Consider the following 21,764-nt stretch of genomic DNA (forward strand, 5'->3'; position numbering starts at 1 on the left):
ATTACTGCCTTTAACAGAGTACTAAAGGAATTATGATATAGAATGAGCAATTTCATCTAGGCCTATAGAGGTAAACGACATGGTAGAATGTAGATAGAACCGGGCTGGGAGTCAAGAAACTGTTGTTGCTGTTGTTGTTGTTGTTGTTGTTGTTGTTGTTCAGTCATTTCAGTCGTGTCTGACTCTGTGACTCCATTTGGGGTTGTCTTAGCATTGATACTGGAGTGCTTTGCTATTTCCTTCTCTAGCTCATTTTGCAGGTGAGGAAACTGAGGCAGACAGGATTAAGTGAAGTCATCTAATCCAACCTCTTTATTTTATGGATGAGGAGATCAAGCCCAGAGAGGTACCCCTAGGTACTTGTCCGAAGTCACAGCTAGTTAATGACAGAGTCTGTACTTGAGCCCTGGTCTTTTGACTCAAAGCCATTTCCATTATACCACTTCCTCACTTACATTGCCTAAGGACCTCAAAATAAAAATGAAACAAAGCCCCATCTGTTCTTTATTTAAATAAGTTTTTATTGATGTCTTTTGCTTTTTAAAATCACCGTAGTTTCCCCCACTATACTTCCCTTCCCCATCTCCCTCCCTCTCCCAGAAAGCCATCCGATATAACAAATAGTATTTTTAAGACAAAAAAAATCATTGGAATAGATCAATACATTGACAATGTCTGAAGAGATGCACATATTAAAGATGTGCGCACAGACACACATTAATGTGTAATCCTTGTGGACCTCTCAGCTCTGCAAAGGGGTAGGATGGGTGGGGTGGGTGTGTCTTCTCATATTTCTTCCTTCAAACCATGCTTGTTCTTTATAATTTTGCAACATTCACTTTTGGTTTTATGTGTATATGTATATGGAGTTCTTTCCATTTACATTGTTATAGTTATTGTATACATTGTTTTCTTGGTTCTGTTTTCTTCCTTCTGCATCACTTGGTATAGAACTTTCCATTCTTCTCTGTGTTGATCTCATTTATTATTTTTTATAGGACAATAATATTCCATTACATTCACATACCACAGTTTGTTTAGTCATTCCCCAGTTGATGGGTATCTACTTTTTTCTAATTCTTTACTACTCCAAAAAGTACTGCTCTAAATATTTTAGTGTGTATAGGGACTTTCTTCTTATCAATGACTATCTTGTGGCATAAACCTAGTTATGGAATCTTTGGGTATAGACATTTTAGTCACTTCATTTGCATAATTCCAAATTGCTTTCCAAAATGGTTATACCAATTCATAACTCCACCAATAATGTACTAGCTTACCTATCTTCCCACAACCCTTTCAAAATTGACCATTTTCATCTTTTGTCATCTTTACCAATTTTCAGGGTGTGAGGTGAAACCGCAAGATGTTTTGATTTGCATCTCTCTTATTAGTGTTTTGGAATGTTCTTTCATGTGGTTGTTAATACTTTGCAATTCTTTTAAAAACTGTTTCTGTCCTTTGACCACTTATCTGTTGGGAAATAGCTTTTGGTCACATATATGTATATATAATACATGCATGCATGTACATTCATACATATGTGTTAATTGTTCTAATTAGATACCAAACATTTACCAGAGAAATTTGATACAAAGATCTTTTCCCATTTGGCCATTTTCCTTCTTATCCTCGGTGCATTAATTTTACCTGTGTAGAAACCTTTAAGTTTCACATAATAAAAGTTTTCTTTTTTCTTTTTTATAATTGCCTCCTTCCTTTGATTAAGAATACATGTCCTACCCATAGCTGTGAGAAGTATATCTGTTTCTCATCTATTTTTAAATAGTATTATATATCCATTATACTGTATTGTGGAATGGTGGAAGTTATTGGTCTAAGCCTAATTTTGTTAAATGGCTTTCCAGTTTTCCCAGAAGTTTTGAATTAAATAGGGATTTTTTTCCTAAGTAATTTATGTCTTCCAGTTTATCGAACACAGTTTTTGAATTCCATTGTTATTAATTCTCCCTCATCTAGTGTCTTCCATTGATCTATCTCTCTATATTTTAACCAGTACCCGATGGTTTTAATGACTGCTGCATTATAATATAGTTCGAGGTCTGGGAAAGCCCAATCTTTTCACCCCCTGTGCTTCATTCTGTAGTGTAAGGCCTGCTTAATCAGTATTTGTGATGATGCTACTCTACCTCCATGGTGGTTTTCCATAGACTTTCCATTTGATTATAGCTCTTTTCTCCTTCCTTCCTTTAAACTTTTAAACCTCTTGCCGCTGTTATTAGAGAAATTTCACATATCCCAAAAAAAAGGAAGTAAAGTAGGGAGGTGAGTTGCCACTTTTCAATCATTACTAAAAGTCATTTCCAGTAAGTCTATAACAATACCTTTTTTAAATAACTGTGCTGGGAAATGACTCTAGAGAGAGAATGTTGGAATTTAGAGAGTGAGGCCCTGTATTCAAATCCTGAGTCTGCTATTTACTGCCTGTGACTTTGGACAAACATCTTGGGGATTTCAGTTTCCTAATTTGTAATAAAGGGACTGGGCATAATGACTTCTAAGGTCCTTTCTAACTCTAATCCTACGATCTAATAGTACACGGGATATTTTAATGAAAGTCTCTATAAGTGAACTTGAGTTTTTGGTTTTTTTTTTTACCAAAAAGGGTAAGATATCTGAGAACCTTATGTTGACATACATTTGGCCACATACTTTGCTTGTTATCAACTATATTTCCCATGCTTCCATTCTTTCCTCTTTGTGGCCATGGTGAAAATTAGAAGACTGTCACTTCCCTTATTTAAAAAAATATTGTGAATGTTGTGATCCTCTAAAATGCAGTCCAAGATAGGTTTTCTCAAAAGAGAGACCTGAATTGTTGAAAACTGAAGGGGAGGGGGGAGGGAGGGAAGAAGGGAGAGAGGGAGAGAAAGAGAGAGAGAGAGAGAGAATATAACAGTCTTGCACAATTTTCTACAGAAAGCCTTGTCTGTTTCTCATATTCAATGGAATTAAGAAATACATGTTCCTGGCTTAAATAAGTGTGGGGTATATGGAGATTGCAATAAACTATTAGACCTCAGACTCCAAGCCTAAAAGCATGTCTGTCTAGAAAACTGCCTATTGACTTCAAATGGTAGAAATAAAGATTTGGGGGCTTTTGTTCAAATATTAAAGGAAAGTTTTCAATGGACTACACTATTCATTAAACCATTCAGGCTGTCCAGTCCCTTGAATGAATGTTGAGATGCAATTAGTATAGCATACCTTGTTGTATGTATTAGTCATGTACATGTTCAGTCAACTCAACAAACATTTACTAAGCACTTATGTACCTGGCACTGTGCTAAATGCTGGGAATACAAATACAAGCAAAAAGAAAGACAGTCTTTGCCCTCGAGGAGCTTACATTCTAATGTGGGAAGACAGTACATAAAAGGAAGCTGAAAATATGAGCAGCAGGGGAAGGGGTGAGGTGAGCAAGAAGTTCAGAAAGTTGGAGCAGAGCCCAAAGAAGAATGAAGGTATGAACAAGTCTAGCCAAGACACTTTCCTTGAAATGGCGGCTCCAGGAGAAACTGGCTAATCAGATGAAGAGACCAAAGTTAGAATTTCATTAATGTCCTCATTTCAATTGTCAATTCTGGTTACTCTCTCAGAGCCTCAGTTAGGAATATTTGTGCTGGAGGAAAGAATCAGAAAATGTGTCCTTAATTTACTTGGGAGAAGGAGGGAAGCAAGAGCAAAGAAGGATAGGACCAAGATAGCCATGAGTTCACCTGGGAAAAATAGGGAAGGTGTGGCCACCAGAAGAAAAAAGCTATCATGTGGTGGCTTCCCATTTTTACTAATTATTCTTGGTAACTAGGTGTTAAACTCGGTTATTTGGATGCTGCTGAATGAGCAAAAGTACCAATACCATTCCTTTATATTTCTGCACCCTAGGGTAAAATCCCAGTTGCCGTTCCCTAGTTAGGAAGGTGGTGAGGGCTATGAGAGTTTGATATCAAATTTGCCCAGTACATTAGATTGAATATTAAAATGTAATTAATAAAATAGGTTTTTAAATATTCTCAAAGTATAATTATACTCAATCCCCAAAGACTATAAGATAGAGATTATTGCTGATCTGTTTTGGTGAAGATAGTTTCCACACCCAGAGTTTCTCATATCAGTGAAATCAAAGATCCAAATAGCAATAACAAAAAGTTAATACCAAGGTTCTAGATCAAATGAAGGGGGGTTGTCTGTATTACTGAAAGATCCTTCTGAATTATAAATAAGTAAAATAAAAGAAGTATTTTATCATCTAAAATGGACTAATAATGTTTAAAAAAATTATATGAAGTATGTATAAGTAGAGAAAATCAATCATAAGTTCAATGAAAAAATAATTTTACCAAGTTTAAGCCAAAATTTCACAGTAAAAAGAACCCTTCCACAACAACCTGCACTTGTAATTTTAATATATCATGACCTCATCAGTGATACAGATAACAATTATAACAATAAGTGGTACAGATAACAACTCATCCATGCGTCCTTATCCTTGCATGATTCTCACCCATGTCTTCTCATAAATCCTTCATAAAGTGTCTATCCAATGTGCTGGAGGACTTTCTCCATATCACTGGTTCTTAACCTAATATCCACAAGGGTTTCATGGATGGGGAAAAAAATAAAATATTTTCACTAGCCTCTAACAGAAATTTAGCATTTAGTACCTGTGACTTTGTCACCAATAGAAGTCACAGATATTTTTACATCATAACATTACAGTTGTCAAAGAGATCTCAAAACATCATTTAAGCTCATCACTGCTTCAAGATTACTGTAATTATTAGACCTGCTGCTAGATATTTGCTAGATATACCACAAATTTTTAAAATATTTTATGACTCTTCTAACATAATTGGTTTCCTTTGAAATACTTTGTATTTTGCTTCATGCTTTTAAGAGAGGAATCCACAGGCTTCACCATAGTTCTAAAAGAGTCTGTGACATAGAAAAGGTTAATAATCCCTCTATCTAGATAAATTAATGTGTCTAGATTGTCTAAAAATTCTGTTATTCTTAGTACCCTCTGTGTCTTTTTCTACTACTCCGCTATTATCACTTCAGAAATGGAAAGAGGCCACCCAAGACTGAGGGCCATTCTGCATTTTTCTGTTTTATGGGTTGTCATAGCCAAAGAATTGATCACCTGCTGGTGAGCCCACCCATGCTGAGCCTGGTTCTCAGGCAACAGCCGCTGTACTTAAAACCCTTCCAGCTTAGTAGGACCTTCCAAGACTTCTACTCCACATAGCCATGATGAGGCAACCAAGCAGGACCTAGAGAGGTGATACTTCCATAAATAAAAACTGATGAGCACAAGAAGCAGTGTGATACAGTGGAAAGAGCACCAGATTCAGAATAAGAGAGCCTGTGTTCAAAACCCAGCTCTCACTATGTACTTCCTGAGTGTCTTCCCATCTCTGGGCCTCAGTTTCCCTATCTTTATGATGAGGATGGCTGACTAGATATCCTCTGTGGTCTTTACAGTCTCCAAATTTATGCTCCTATGATCCTATGTACACAAACAAGTATGAATTCACCAAATCTTGGGCATTAAATAACAGACAAAATCAGGGGGAAAATTATTCACTTGTCTGTATGAATCTAAATAATTGGGTGCTTGATATAGGCGAAACATCAGGAAAAATTAAGAGACTGACAAGAGACAAAGGAACAGTTATCTAGCTCTCCAGAAAAATGTTCTGTGGGATTCCTTCTTTCTCTCTGACTTATCATCATCTTTCCTCCCACAATTACAATTTAGCGCTATAGCCTTCAAACTATATCCAGTTTGATTTTATCAATGGATCTCTCTACCACATCCCACATATACTAAGTGATGCTTTACATCCCTTGCGCTTCACTCAGTTGAGCATAGGCTAGAGGAAAGTTATATGGACCACAAGCCAAGTGGATTGCTCATCTTATATCACATGTAAGCTGCACTGCACCTTTGTCCGTGCTGTAAATCTGAATTCTGGCATCTAGGAAAATACATAGAGGAAGAGCTAGCTATGCATGTGACTTACTGACACCCCCATAGAAATCTCACTTGGTACCACACATCTAGTTAGCATTTATATAGTGCTTTAAGGACTTCAGACCCATCGGTGAGTTTACCCCAAGTATGTGAAGACTTCCCCTGACAGAATGGGCAGATGAGAACAGTTTGTTCCAATGGCCATGAAGGTGCTTGAAGCTGGCACTCTGGAGCGCTTTAAGTGATGAGAGAGGTTCTTACCTGGAGGGTTGACTGTGACACAGTGAATGATTTTTGCCATGACATCTACTCATCTAAAATGGAAATAAATTGTACTCAGTCATAAATGAGTTTGGAACTTGCCCCAGGTCTGGTTGGAGCTATCACCTAAGTATTATACAAATATAATGATTTGTATGTAGGCAGCTAGGTGGCATAGTAGATAGAAAATGCTGAACTCGATCAGGAAGACGAGTTCAGTTCCTTGAGCTCAGGCACTAGATATATGAGTCTGGATAAATTACTTAATGGCTCTCAGCCTCAGTTTCCACATCTTTAAAATGGAATCATGCTAGCACCTACCTCCCAAAGTTGTTGTAAGGATCAAAGGAAATACTTGGCAAACCTTAAGATACTGTGTAAATACTAGCCCTGTGTGCATGTGTATAGTTAAGAAAGTCTTCCCCTCCAATGAAATGTACTGAGGCAGATTGCCTTTGTAGAGTGTGCTTACAAATTGCTTTCATCTGTTGAAATAATTGCAGAGCTAACTCTTCTTCCGGGTTTTCCTACATATCAGCCTATATAAAGTGCTTTGCAAAACCTTAATGTTTTCTAGAAACTTTTTGTTGTTGTTGTTGTTAATTTCAGTGTCAGAGATCTCCATCCTTGGCTAGACTAATCCTTTGGGTCACAGACATGAAGGCAATTACTGGTTTTGTACTCAAAACTTTTTTGCTTTCTAGGACCTACCAGAGCATACGTTCCATGGTCTTCTTCATGCCTTGATGAAGCATCAGAGGGTGTTAGTGGAAGACAAATATGTCTAAGAGACCATGTGGCATGGGAGTTAGAGTGTTCAGGCTCAGAGTTAGGAAGACCTGGGATACAGCCCACCTCTCTCTCCTTATTAGCTTTGTGATCCCAGACAAGTCAATTAACTTCAGTATGCCTCTTGCAACTCCCAAAGACTTATCTACTAATTCTTCAGGACTTCGTTGAGTCTATGATTATTACCTAAATTTGCCAGGTCTCCTCTGGATCTATGATCTCAGTGACAAGAGTAATCCCTCCAACAATACAGGTCTCATTCTTCTCAGCCTCTCCTGTCCAGCATCTGTCCATGTCTTCCCATAAGTTCACCACAGAGGACCCAACCAATATACTGTAAGCCTCCCGCAAATCCTCTTCACTTTAGGAAGGACATTATTAACTGAATTCCTCAAAGTGTAGAAATCTTAAATCCTTTAAGGATTCTCATTTGCAAGGTTAAATATATTAAACATGGATATTCATGGACTGATGAAAAGTTTTTTCAGATTTAAAAACAAAAAAGGCAATTCAGAAGATCTTAGAGGCCACATTCTAAGTATTCTTCTATGACAAATATAAGAGAACCATCAGAACCATACTTAAACATATCGATTAATTAACAAGCATTTATAAAGTGCCTACTGAGAGGAATCATTATTTCTCTCTTTATTTAATAACTAATTATTATATTGGGACCAAGGTTTTCCCCTTTTTCTACTTTCTCATCCAGAAATAAACCAGTGTGGGAAATCTTTCTCAAAGATTTACCCAGGCCAAGATCTAATCAGACAGTAAAAGAAATTTGAAGATTAGGCTAATGAGAGGATTCCTGTTCATTGTGTTTACTCACACAGGGGAAATGTTGATTCTCCTTTTTGTCAAACAGGTGAAATGGAAACTGATAAGTCTCTTTGACCAAAATCCATGTGATCCAAGTGACATACCCCAAGATGCTCATTGTAATACATTGTAATACCCTCTTACTGTAATATTCATTCTCTCATTAATTGTTAAGCAGTCGGAGTTGATTACCACCTTCAGGAACACCTACTCTTCCCAGGGCATATAAACTGTAAGTCTACTGCCATGAGGGGTCTTTGGTCTAAGAGAGACAGCAAAATGACCATCCTTTTCAGTAATTAACATGCTGGTTTTGTTAACAAAAATTATCAAATTACCCAGAAGCTATATCTCTCAAACTTTTTAAATGTCTCACTGCTGTGTGTCAGGTACTGTGTTTTATGCTAGGTATACAGATACATCCTTCAACTTGACATTTAAACGCTTCACAATCTGTCTCTAGCCCACCTTTCCAGGCTGTTCAAATGTAGTTTGAACAATGTCCTCAAAGGTTACAAATTCACAGATAAACAAATACAGGCTATATACAAAACAAAAACAAATTGATGGGGGGAGTGGTTACTAAAAACCAGAATAATCCAGAAAAAAAGAGATCTGGAAGGAGGTAGCCTTTGAATTAAACTTTGAAGGAAGCTGGAGAGGGGTTCCTAGAAATGTAAATCAGCAGGGAGAGCATTTCAGGCTTAGGGGATGAGCCATGCAAAAGTACGTTGGGGGGTGGGGGGGGCAGCAGCTAGGTGGTGCAGTGGAAAGAGCACTGGGCTAGGAATCTAGAAGATGCATCTTCCTGATTTCAAATCCAGCCTCAGACACTTACTAGCTGTGTAACCCTGAGCAAGTTACTTAACCCTGTTTGCTTCAGTTTCCTCATCTGGAAAATGAGGTGGAGAAGGAAATGACAAGCCACTCCAATATCTTTGCCAAGAAAATCCCAAATGGGGTCATGAAGAGTCAGACATGACTGAGCAACAAAGGTTTGTTGGGAGAGATAATGAGGGATTTTTTTTAGCTATGCTTAGTTTGAGATATCTGTGGGACACTTGGGTAGAGATGTCAAGCAGGTAGGTGGAGACTGGAACTCCAAATCAAAATGAGAGCTGAAAATGTAGGTATGGAAATAATCTACATAAAGATGAGAATTGAATCCATAAAAAAACTGATGAGTTTCTGAAAGTGTAGGAAGAAAAGAGTATGGGGCCCAGGGAAGACCCCTGGGGTACAGTCACTTATGGGAGGTAGGACATGGATCAAGAAGGCAGAAAAAGAAACCCAAAAGAGTAGTGTCAGATGCTCAGAGAAAAGATCCTCTAGAAAGACTGATGGTCAACGTATCAAGGAAGATCTCAAACTGTATTCCAGGAGCACACAAGCCCCTTGAGATATTCAGCAGACAGAAAAAATATGTCAAATATTGAGCCACGTGACTAGTACAGTGTATGGACCAACCCACACTTTCTAGTCCCTTTAGCATAATGGGTACTTAATGCTTTTTCCATCCCAAAAGTTGCCTCTCTTAGGAATCACAGAGAAAATGTTTAGGAAGGACTTGAGAATGAAAATGTAATTAATACTAGGGAATTCCTTAGGTACTTTTCATCTAGAACTACCATTTTAAAGCGTAGGATCTGGGAGTCTGTAAGAGCATCAGATGTTTTACTTGAAAAGCACACTAGAAATAGAATGCCTTCGACAGAGATGTGGTGGACATTTGGGGGAAGGGAAGAGCCCCTTGGTCTTAAGCAATTTCACAAATAATATAATCCTGTGAGCCAGTATAGAAGTAGCCTGGAGGCATCGTTTAAATTCCATATTATTCTAAGTGCTATTATCGCTGCTGTTAATATTGCCACAGGAACATAAAAAAGTAACATGTCTTAAGGGAGCTGAGTCGGCCTGGTTTAATTGGCTTGCTTATCTCTGCCCAGCTCTATAATTTACCTCTTGTGGGAGTTTTGACCTATAATTATCACCTTGTGTGTTTTCTTTGTTATGGAACTCCAGGAGTCATAGCAACAGGGCTGGTCATCCTGGGGGTGGTCATTTGGGATAGTGATGAAAACTTCTTGTTTATATTAGTTAAATGAATGCTGCATTCTTATGAGAGTGGGGGGCCAGGTTGCAGGGACTGATAAAAAAGGGGGGTTGGGGCTGCTCATTTTGTTCCAAAGGTTAGGTAGAAGTCAGTTGTAAGAGATGATGCCAGTCTGACTCAGAGAGAATGACTGCATTTTATTTCAGCATCAGTGAGGTCTTCTATAAAAAAGTTTCTTCCTACAGTGTCTTGGTTTCATCCATAAAGATAGGCTGAGAAACGCAAAAAAAGTCTACAACTTTAAAAATAAAAATGTTCTTACCCACTTCCAGTATTCTTCTGTCTCTGTCATTATTGTTAATCATAATAATCATTAACTAGCATACATACCCTGAATGATTGTAACTGGTGCTGTCGTTTATAAGAATTAATAATTATGTGGTATTAATATTAGAACCCATATAAAGTGTTGGGCTTGGCACCAGGAAGAACTGGGTTCAGATTCAGCCTTTGAGGCTTACTGTGTCCCAGAAAGTCATTTGACCTCTTAAGTGCCTAAACCTATCTGCTAGGTCCTGAAAGGATTACAGTCTGCTTTAGAGAAGGAAGTTCCCACACCAAGAGTTCATTCAAGAAGAGTCGACTAATCTTATACCTATTATGACTAATATTGGGTTGCCTTTTAACATAAATTTAAATCATTAAATTTTAATTAATTAATTTTCATTATATAAATTATATAAGTAAACTATTGAAGTTTAATAATAATAATAAATTAAATTAAACATTATTAACATTGATTCAGGTTGGTTATTTCCATTGCTTGTTTTGCTTTGGCTTATCATAGTTAAAATAATCATGCAAATTAGCAGAGACCTGACACCTAGTTGGGTTAAACCATGATGAAGCTGAAAGAAATCAAGTAACTTTAAAAAAATAACAAATAAAAATTGAAATGGCAAATTTATCCAAGCATCCAGGGCTCATTTCTACTTTTCATTTCTTATTAGATATTAAGTATAACAATGACTGGTGAAAGATTCACAGGGCACATATAAAATGTTAGTAGGCATGAAGTATTTTTTTTTCTAATTTTCTCCAAGTCTGTTTTAATAAGTTAAATTGGCAGAACATTCTTGGTTACCAACTTTTTAAAAAGTATTAATATGATAGAAATATGCTGTTAGAATCATGAAAATTGATGTTTCAAAATATAGATCCTTAAAATATTTAATATATTTCAAAAAATTCGTATAGTTCAGAACAGGTTTGTTTCTCCTTGCTGGTAAGCATATTTGTTTGTTTTCAATAAAAAGCTGTAAATCTTTGTGAATGGGTCCTTGAAAACAAAGTTTTCTGAGGAGAACAAAATTTTAAAAGATATTTTTTTAAGTTATGAAATCATTGACTTTCTTTCCAAGACTAGCTCATTAAAGGAAATACAAATTCGGCTTTTATTTGTTTGTTTATTTGTTTTATGCAGACCTTTAATGCCTGAAGAATGCAGACCCACCATTCAGCCTGTCCAGCCCCTAACATCGGAATGCTCTCGGCTTTGTAGAAATGGCTACTGCACGCCTACAGGAAGATGTTGCTGTAGTCCAGGTTGGGAGGGTGACTTCTGCAGAATCGGTTAGTATTTCACCATAACTGCAAGGGTTTGGAATAGGAATGGGGAGAAAGAGGTGGGTCTTGTGTGGGGAACAGGACTCTCACAAACTCAATAATACCACTCTAGTAATTTTTTTCTAGAAACTTGTAAAGTTTAAATGACACTTGCCAATTTGCAAAAGCTTCAAAGAACACTCTTTTTCAAGGTTTAAAAAGGAAACTTTTGCCTTATTTTCATGGGCTGAATTCTGCATTTGTGTAAGCCAGCCTTATCTGTAATGAGAGGATTTATAGGGGATGAAATCCAACTAGGATGACTTTTAAAGTCTTTTCCATTACAAATTTTAAGATTTCACACACGAGCCAACTTCTGCTTCAAAAGGTAGGAAAGTCAATACACTGGCCCGGCATGGTGGGTCATTTCCTACCCATTTGTTTTCCTTCCATTTAGAAAGAGAGCACAAGTACCATATCCCTACATTGGCTCTTCCACAAACCTGTACTTTCCCCAGTCATTCACTGTCACAAAGTGAATCTTAGCTTGGACTTGGGGGTTGCATAAAGAAGGTTAAAAAAATGTGGACTAACATTAATGGTGTGAAATTGAGGGAAAATTCACAAATGTGATATCCTGTGATTTTACACATAAGAAAAGGATACCTCTGGATTGTTCTTCCTTCCTGCTTTCTTACCTTCATTCCATCATTTTATTTCTTTCTTTCTGGTCAAACTAATTTCATTTGGTTTTAAATTATATGCAAGAATAAATTAGCTAAAACTCAGAGATTTGCAGAAATGTATGCATTTGCATTAGACTTGAAGTCATGTGTGACTTAGAAAAGAAAAACAAACTACTAGGGGAAAAGAAGTCCAAATATTGAGGTTGAGTCTTGCCAACAAAAATAAAACTCCTAATTTAAATTGGATTTTGCTTTTATTTCAGATAGAAAACTCATGAAATTTCCTATTACTCAAAACTTCTTTGAATGCCTTTTTTATTTATTTTAAAGATCCATTCTGTTACAATGTTAACCTAATATTTAGAATTAGATAAAACTTCTAAAATGCATTACAAATTTAATTGCTACTAATAAAAACAAATAATCAAATAAATGTATATAGTAAGGAATAAAATCTTGCATAACACCTTAACATATAACAGCAGAACCACATGACTTAATAAGAGACAAGGAAACAAAAAGGTTTGTTCTGTGATTTTTCCATGTCTGTCTAAAATTTTTTTACCTCTGGATATTTCTTCCTTCCTACTTTCTTGCCTTCTATAGGCATAGCAGAGATTCAGGCACACAGTAAATGTTTAATAAATGCTTGGCAACTAATCAATAAAGGTTACATAGTTAAGCTAATATTCAAAACAACCTTAAACTGGCTACCGTATTTCCCATTTTGTTTTCTCTGTCAGAATCAATTTTAGTACGTACTGTAGTAATCAGTTCATATTAGGTGCCTGGTAAGCTCTATTGCTGCTTTTTTTGGAAACAAGAAGGAAATAAATTCTAAATAAAAAATGCCTAAACTCATATGAATTTCAAATTTTTAGTTAATGAAGTTTATTATTTTAGCCTTTACCTACAAAGTATATAACTTCTGTAGAAATAATTACTAAATAATATTTAAAAGATTGATATGTTGAAGAAACTGAAGACATTTGTTACATATAAACAAATTCACATGTTGGTATTCTTATTCCAAGGAGAAATATGTTTGTACAAATGTAGCCCAATATGTCCATCTTCCCCAACTTTGGGGGATGAAATATTTAACTTTTTCTATATCATTTCTTCCCCGGATGTCAGCACCCACACTATTAGCAGCCACTCTGAAGACTTGGCTAAAGCATTTGAAATAACCTTGTCTGCACAGTAGGAGAGTCAGTATTTAAAGAAAAGTACTGTCAGGGTTTAAATACTCTCACTAAGCCCCCTCAGGGAAAAGTATATTGACTCCTATCCCAAGATTCACCCTGTTAGCAAAGACAATAGTAGACAAGCCTAATCTCCCTCCTTCATTGCTATTTCCAAAGTAACTATTAGTAGTAAAATATCTGAAGCTTAGGGTCAGGATTGGGGGAGAGTAGGGGAAGAAGTAAAGTTTATGTGTTAATGATTGGATAAAAGGTGTTATCACAGCCAACTTTTGACTACCCACCCCTACAAATGGAAACAGAGGCCTGGAGAAATATAAACCCCTCTGCTTTTGACTTTAAAGTTTAATTTGAAAAATCAACACATAGTTGGATACCTAGTCCCTCAGTGTCTCAACAGGGAAAAAAGAGGAATTTCTTTGTGGAGACCTAAACCCCCATTAGAAAAGGCAGTTATTTGATTTACTAGGGTTTTTGGTTTTTTTTAGGGAGAAGGAGGTTCCTCAGTGAATCTTGCTTCTTCAGAAATAGCTTCATGGTTCTAAAATATTTTTTTTTCTGTGCATGGTGGCACATACCCTGTAATCCCAGCAACTGGGGAGGCTGAGGCTGGTGAATCTCTTGAGCTAAGGATTTCTGAGCTACACCAGCCTATGCCAGTGGGGTGTCCATAGTAAGTTGAGCATTAATATGGGGAGACCCTGGGACCAATTGACCACCAGATTGCTAAGAGAAGCAGCATGTTAAAGCTCCCATGCTGATCAGTGAGATCCGGTCCATGAGTAGCCCCTGTAGATCCAGCCTGGGCAAAGTAGATACACAGCATGTGTCCCTAAAAAAAAAAGTAAATAATTTCAAATCACACAACCCCATTTGTATGTTTTTGAGACAATCTCCTATCAACAGTGAGTTTTCTACTGCTCTATTTCTACATTCACAGAATTTGCTTTTCTTCATTTTATTTTCCAGCAAAATGTGAGCCAGCCTGTCGCCACGGAGGAGTTTGTGTTAGACCAAATAAGTGCCTATGTAAAAAAGGATACCTGGGACCTCAATGTGAACAAGTGGATAGAAACATCCGCAGAGTGACCAGGGCAGGTATTCTTGATCAGATCATTGACATGACATCCTATTTGCTGGATCTAACAAGTTACATTGTATAGTTTCGGGGACTTCTTGGATTCTCCTTCCTGATGGGCATTTATTTTTAATCCTGTCATTTAAAAAAAAGAGAGAAACAAAATGAAAAGACTGTTATCCTGCTACAAATTCCTGTGATTTCATTTCCTTTTTGATTAATTTAAAAAATCCTTTCCACAAACATGCGGATACTATGTGTGCACATGTATGCCGTCTATGTATGTGTGTATATATATGTTATATGTATCATAATATATATGAATATATACACACACGTGTACCCACACTCATCCATCCCCTACCCTCGACCCCGCAAGTGTGGCTGCTTCCTGGTGGATTTTTTTGAAACTACGTTTCCTTTCATGGAGTAGTTTACACAGTGAATCCACTGTACACTGAGAAAGGACATTTTTTATGTCACCAGAATAGATTCTTTGACATCCCAGCCATTTTGTGTCTGTAATAATTAAGAATAATTTTTAAGATGGAGTTTTGAAACACTACACTGTATAAACTGATGGATTTAATCCTTTGTTTTAAAAAAAAGCAACATTTTTAAATAGAAGGACTATATGATGAGATGATGTTTCAGAACTCCTTGATGCATTTCTAAATGGGCAACTTGATATAAAATTGTAATCTTCACTTTCATCAATGTATTGCATTACAGAATGTTATGCACTTACCTTTTTATTGACATAGAAATCGGGTTACCCCAGCTTAATCTCCAGATTGTTTTCCAGTGTTTTATAATTAAATTATATCAGCATATTTCAAAACCAATCATCCTAAAAGGTCTGTTTTTTATTATATATTTTATTTAACAATAAGCACTGGGTTCATGTTACATATTTATATTATTTTATTTTATTTTTATAATATAGACATCACCTAGATGAAACCGCTTTACCATGTCCTGTAAAATACTAAAGTTACATTTTTCACCAACTTAATTGGAATGACGGGGAGTGAGAGAGAGCAAACATGCTCTTTAATGTGCTGTGGATCTAAGCTAGCCATGTATCCTTGGGTCAACATGTAATCATTCACGACGGGATGAAAAAAAGCAAGAAAACAACCAGTCATTTTAAAATTCCAGCAGTAAACATTTGTAAAGTGCTTTTCACCATAGCAGGACTGCCCAGATTGTATGGGATTAGAACTGTGTCGATTTCACACTGCATGGAACTCTCCTGGAGAAGAGCTTATCCTGAACCAATCTTGGAAAGCTCTTTACATAACGAATTCTTGCCAAATAGGACTTTTCATGTAAGTGTCCCTTCAGGATGCCATGGAAACCTTCACTTTGGTTAATGTATCAATAAATCTTCTGTAAATGTATTGTTCAGATTTTTAAAGAAATGAAATACTCTAATTTAAACCTGAGAAAGACAAGATCTTCTGACTGGTTGGCCTTTTCTTAATGGTTTTAAGTGGCCAGTTTGCCACCTTCAGATTGTAATAATAGATTAGGTTTCTTTGCACTACTGAAAAAAAAAATCTACTCATGATGAGCACACTCCTATAAACACCTGTTCCTTCTGAGTCCTGGGTACAGTGTTGTAAATTAGGCAGTGTAGACTGGCTTTTCAAATGTGTTCCATTTCTCACCTTTAGAAAAATAAGCCTTGATTGGGGTAGAGAGGGGGTAGTGAAGGAGGAGGAGGGGAGAGTGAGGAACAGTATGTTAGTAGGCAGTATTTCTCTGTTGTTTTAAAGTGAGAGCTCTATAATTAAAGCCAGGGAGCATTTATAACTAGACCACAATGCAAAAGGATGCGTTAAGTCCACTGCATTTGTCTTCCATATATGATTGCTTCAGTTTCCAGTGACCTCATGGCAAATGGAAATTGGTTGAGAAATCTTGGTCCAGTGCTTCGTGAACAATACCCTGCATTAAAAAGTGCATGCATAATTTTGCACGATTTAGATTCAATTGACAGTCTATTCAAAGAAGTCTTGGGATTAAATGAGCATGGAGACCAAATTGCCCTCTTACCCCAGAAAAGGGGTGGTCCCTGCTAGTCCCACTAACACTTCATTGGCCCAATGGTGTGACAAATCTTGCAATGAACCCTGCAGCGGCTTGCATCTGTAGGTTAAGAGCAGTCTTTTGTCTCTGTTGCTTTCTCTTCCTAGCCCCTGTGCTAAATTCCATCACAGAAAAAGTTTGACAATTAAGAAAATGTCCTGACAACCATTTTTTTGTAAATTGACCTTACCATCTAATCTTCTCCTAGTCAACGTGGGTGACATTAACAAAATGTGAACTTCTCGTGAATAAACCAGCTGTCTAAATCTGTCAAATCATGCAGTTTTATTACATGTTAAACTCTGTAATTTCTGCAAAAAAACACTAGGGACACTGCCGTATTTTCAGCAAAATCTGAACCATTCAAACTTTCTTCTTACATATTTAACATATTTCCAAAAAGATCATTTGGCCAACACTTCTGTTAGTTACATTTCCATTAAATGAAGGAAATTTCTTTTTCCCAAGTTGAAAGAGTTCCAAGTAGCTTTAGAGATCCTTATAAGCCCCAGTTGTCACTGCCTTGCTTGCTGTGGGTTTTTGGAATAGAAGATGAAACTCTAAAAGAAAGATAGCCCCTTAGTCTGATGGACTTTAAACTGAAACATGCTATCAGGTCCCTGTTGCCTCTTTTTGTCAAGGGGGGGAGGAGATATCAATAACTAATTAATGACCAAAAATTGAAACTTGCCACTCAATTTTTTTTTAAATCCAGTGGACATTTCTTTTAGAGCAACTTTTCATACACATCTGTAGGAAATCTTCTCAACTGGCTTATTTATGGTGGAAAGCAGGTAGGAGATAGTTAAGAGGTATGTCATAAAAGGTAATTATTTCACCCCATATAAGTCAATCACCATTTAGCTCCAACAGCTCATGTTTTAAAAATGGAAATGAGGAAATATGTACAAATTTAGAAAAAAAAACTAATGAAAATCATTATGTGTCAAACACTCTTTTCCCCCTGGTCATTGGCTTTAAATTTAAAATAAGTTTTACATGAGATCTGGTATTGCAGTTACCCAATGTGGAGGGAAAAAATGCCATACTTTTCTATCATCCCATTAACCTCCAAGCCTCCCACTCTGACAAACAAAATTGCCAGTCTGTGAGAACTTTACCCTGAGCTAATACACACTAGTTCTCATCACATTCATTTGAAGGTATTATGTCCAGTCACTTCTTTCCCACCTGAAAAATCAAAATTCATGGTAATAAGATGACTAACCTAATAATTACCCAGTACTTAAGTTATCTTTTTACACCATCTGTTTTCCATAATATTTATGGCACTGTCCAATGAGCTGTCTGTTCAGTCTTGTGGAATACATGTTAGTTTCCTTATTTGTCCCATTAAGCCATGGGTCCTTAACTGTTTTTGTGTCATGGACCCCCTTTGGCAGACTGGTGAAGCCTACCAATCCCTTCTCCAAATGATCTTTATAATATAAAAAAATATACAGAATTATAAAAGAAATCAGTTATATTGAAATCCAGTTACTAAAATAATTTTTAAAAACAAGTTCTCAGACCCCATTTTATGAAGCCCTGAACTAGGCCAACTTTTAAAAAACTGAATTGATTATCTTTGGTCTGCATCATGCCAAAAGAGAAACCAACCCCAAAGTAGTAGTGAAGAGACCAGACCAGTGCCAGCGAACAATAGTCAACTCTAGGGCAACGAATCAATTCAATCGAATTTCATTGTGAGCCTATGTAGAAAGCTACCAGTGATTTCTTCTTCTCTTTCTTGCCTCCATTCACCTTTTCCTCCCTTTCTTCTCTGTTGTCCACCTCTAGTGGTTTAGACTGAGTAGACATTGTCTCACAACATCCATAGTTACAGAGTCTCAAGCTCACGCTTTTGCTGCATCTAATCGCCTTCAACATTTTCACTACAAATTATCCCACTGGTGATGTCAAGTTCAGCATTCCCAAGTCAGATTCTCCATGATGAAGGATATAGCAGTCAAGTGTCAACCTAAAAGGCTAAGTAAGCTGTTGTAACCAATCAAGCTTGGGGAATGAAATGAAGTCTTGATGCCTCAGCTCAACTGGTCACTTCACCACAGATCCATATCCTCTAGGTCAAGGGCAGCAGTCTCAAATGTTCTACTTATAGAATCTAGGGTTCAGCTCAGGGGAGCTACAGGAGTAAAAGTTAGCAGCTGTTTCCCACCTAAGTAGCAACTGCCACACAGGACTCAATTTTAAAGAACGTTGTTCTAAGAGCAATGAGCATGGCCGTTGCGAGAGGAGGAGAAGGAGATCAGGAGATCCTTTCCTTAGTAGGGACTTCATAACCACATTTGGGATTACACAGGCATCTGGGGGAAAGGGAAGCACACACTCAAGTCTATCAACGAACTCCTATTTTGATAACTACAACCCCAGAAATCTGAGAGTGCTGTTGTGAATGCTTGTAAAAGTTAAGAAGCTTCTCCTTAAATTAAGCAAGGGGGAAAGGGAGGAATGAATGCACTTCATTTCAATTTCTTCCTCTGCCTTTCACATACAAACTAGTCACACAAGTAATGATAAATGAGACCTGGAGAAGAGCAAGAAATGTCAAGGACAATTGAAAAGGGTTGTACTTTTGGCTATTGGGCCATGAAAAGGGGTCACCATGCCTTCCAGTAACCCTCAGGTTCTCACAAGTGTATTTCTATCAAAGTTTTTTTTCTCATGTGCATTTAATGAATCATATAAGCACAGCTGTTTAAAAGGAGAAAGTTTAGTCTAGGGTGTCCCTTGTCAGAGCAATAGATATTCTAGGCTGGATGTATCCAGTTATCAGACTTGTGGTTTTTAAAACTAAATTTCTCTTTTGAAATGCATGAAGTTGACATGAACTCATTTAGTCTCATTTCCCATAACTTTTTAAAAATAGATGTGTGATCTTGAGCAACAGGAAAATAGTCAAAGAAGAATGATCCCATTTTATCGATATAACTCACAGTGCCTACCATCTTTAATCCAGGCAGAATCTTCATCAACTTCTGCCCAAAAGATGTGGTATTAGGCCTGTCATGAGTTGTGAAGGTTGGCATATGATGAAGTTGGTAATTAAATGCTATTTTTTCTTTGCATATGGTATAAGAACGATAAAGCACTAAATTCCAAAATGTATGTGTACATATATATGCAGCGTATACATAAGTAAGAGACAATATATAAACAGTGAGTATTCTCACCTCCTTACAATATTTTTTGCTTTAGAAGGCATGAGTATCAAAGTTGGAGTAGGGACAGTGATAAATTTTGTTATGACCCAGTAGTAAATCTACCATATTTTCCTGGGCCAAGGGTAAGAGTAGGAGGCTCAAAATGACTTAACTAAGAGGTGGAATTCTCTCTCCACCAGTGGAGAACTGCTCCCTGTATTTTCTTCTCCTATTCTATTTATGAGTAACCAGTCAGTAGTGTCCTGCTCCCAAGAGGAATGTCAGTCCCAGTTTCTGCCATAAAATGCACTTTTTTATTTGGACAGTCATGGAGGTTGGACATGTCATTAATTCAACAGTTTACAGGCATGGATTTCTTGGGATAAATCATGATTGTTAGGCTGTAGAACCCTTTTGTAAGACTATTTACTAGAGCCAGAACAATACCCAGACTATAGACTTCAATAGATAATTATGTTTTAAGGGACAATCTCTCCTATGGGGTATTCAAAGTCAGGTGACAGGGGTAATTCTAATGGGATTCTACTGTATTGTTTTTTTCTATCAATGTGACATTTGACTATTCAGCTATTAGATTACTTTTTTAAAAAAAAGTAAACATCACAAAATGTGACAAGGATTAATAAGTATAAAAATGTGAGCATCACAAGAATATCACTTGAGTCTCCTGGCTTTCTCTTTTTCTGACAGATTGTCACACCATCACTGAATTACGGAATGATTGTTTCATAATTCTCCTAGCATACTTCCTCACTTCTTTAACTTTCTTTTGGGTAAGCAGAGGTAGTGAACATAGTTTCTCTGGACTCTTTTTCCCAGAAGCTGTTGTTACCAATCCATGTTAACATCTTTGTCAGTAAAGGGCAGACAGCTGTGGCAACAAGCCGAGAAGGCAGGTGCATGTTGACAGGATCAAGGTTCATACAATCGAGATTGTTGCAACATTTTTCTTTTCTTTTTTCTTTTTTCTTTTTTTGGAAAGAACCCCACAGTTTCATTAGTATGATTTATTCTTCTGTATTCCAAGTTTAACTGAGGAAAAATAATGTGCATAATATACCATAAAACAGCATTCATTTATTCAGTAGATGTTTCTTAAGTGCCTGCTATGGACGTGGCACTGAACTAAGCCCCATAGGGGAGATAAAGAGGTATAAGATCATGGAGGCTGGCATCTCTATGCTCAAAAGTCCATTGGAAAAGATGGAGAACATACACGCAACTATCTCCACTTTAGCTCTCCATCAGCATCCGGCAAGACCAGTACATACTGCATACAATACATCAGTGTGGATTTGTATGCAGACGCACACCCATGTATATGTATGTATTTAGCTACCTGTACAAACACTATATATGTATACACACTATCTATGTAATATATATGTATAATGCATATAAATTCTAACAAGTGTATTTGTGTTATCTGGAAAATGGAACAGTTGTATCTTGAAGTGGTAAATGCAGAGAACTGGTTTTATTATTGATCTGTGGATTTAATGATTTCTAGACAAAAAAGGATGTTTAAGTGTATAATTTCTTTCCTTAATTTAATATATTTATGTAAATGCATGCCTGGAATTCTGGTTAGATTGGTGGTGTTGTTGTCCTTTAAACTGATAAAATGTATTAAACTTTATCTTATGAGCTAATGTACATGCGCTACTTTTAAATTATTTTTATTTCAGTAATTTAAAAACTCTATGGTGAAATGAATAATTTGAAGTGCATTAAAGTGTTTCATATTTGCACCAACTTTATAAACAACCATTTTGAAAGCAGTCTACATCCAATTTACTTCCTCACAATCATCCTTGCCTTTTATAATGTAATTTTTTGTCATGCTCAAGCTTAGAAGTTTTATTCATAAAAATGGTTACTAATATTGAGAACTGGTTTAGTGTTTAGGTGGAGTAGGCTGTGACCTAGACCATATGGTTTTAAAGGTTCTGGGAGGATCCTTCTTGCCACCCTCCCCATCCTCTTCC

General features: G+C 36.7%; 1 protein-coding gene across 3 annotated transcripts in view; it reads left to right on the plus strand.

Moving 5' to 3' along the window:
- Positions 1–21,434, plus strand: part of HHIP (hedgehog interacting protein) — a 142,813-nt gene extending 121,379 nt beyond the window's left edge. The window contains exons 12-14 of one of the 3 annotated variants that reach the window (XM_027866979.1): positions 11,407–11,555; positions 14,389–14,517; positions 15,444–21,434. In XM_027866979.1, coding sequence (XP_027722780.1) covers positions 11,407–11,555; positions 14,389–14,517; positions 15,444–15,454 — 289 coding nt within the window. In that variant the 3' untranslated portion in view covers positions 15,455–21,434. Of the gene's footprint in view, positions 1–11,406; positions 11,556–14,388; positions 14,690–15,443 lie in introns of those variants that run through there. The other 2 variants (XM_027866980.1, XM_027866978.1) reach the window with 2 other exon arrangements.
- The last annotated feature ends 330 nt before the right edge of the window (positions 21,435–21,764 follow it).

Source organism: Vombatus ursinus, unplaced genomic scaffold (genome assembly GCF_900497805.2).
Source record: "Vombatus ursinus unplaced genomic scaffold, bare-nosed wombat genome assembly UNPS02014784.1, whole genome shotgun sequence".
Lineage (NCBI taxonomy): Eukaryota > Metazoa > Chordata > Mammalia > Diprotodontia > Vombatidae > Vombatus > Vombatus ursinus.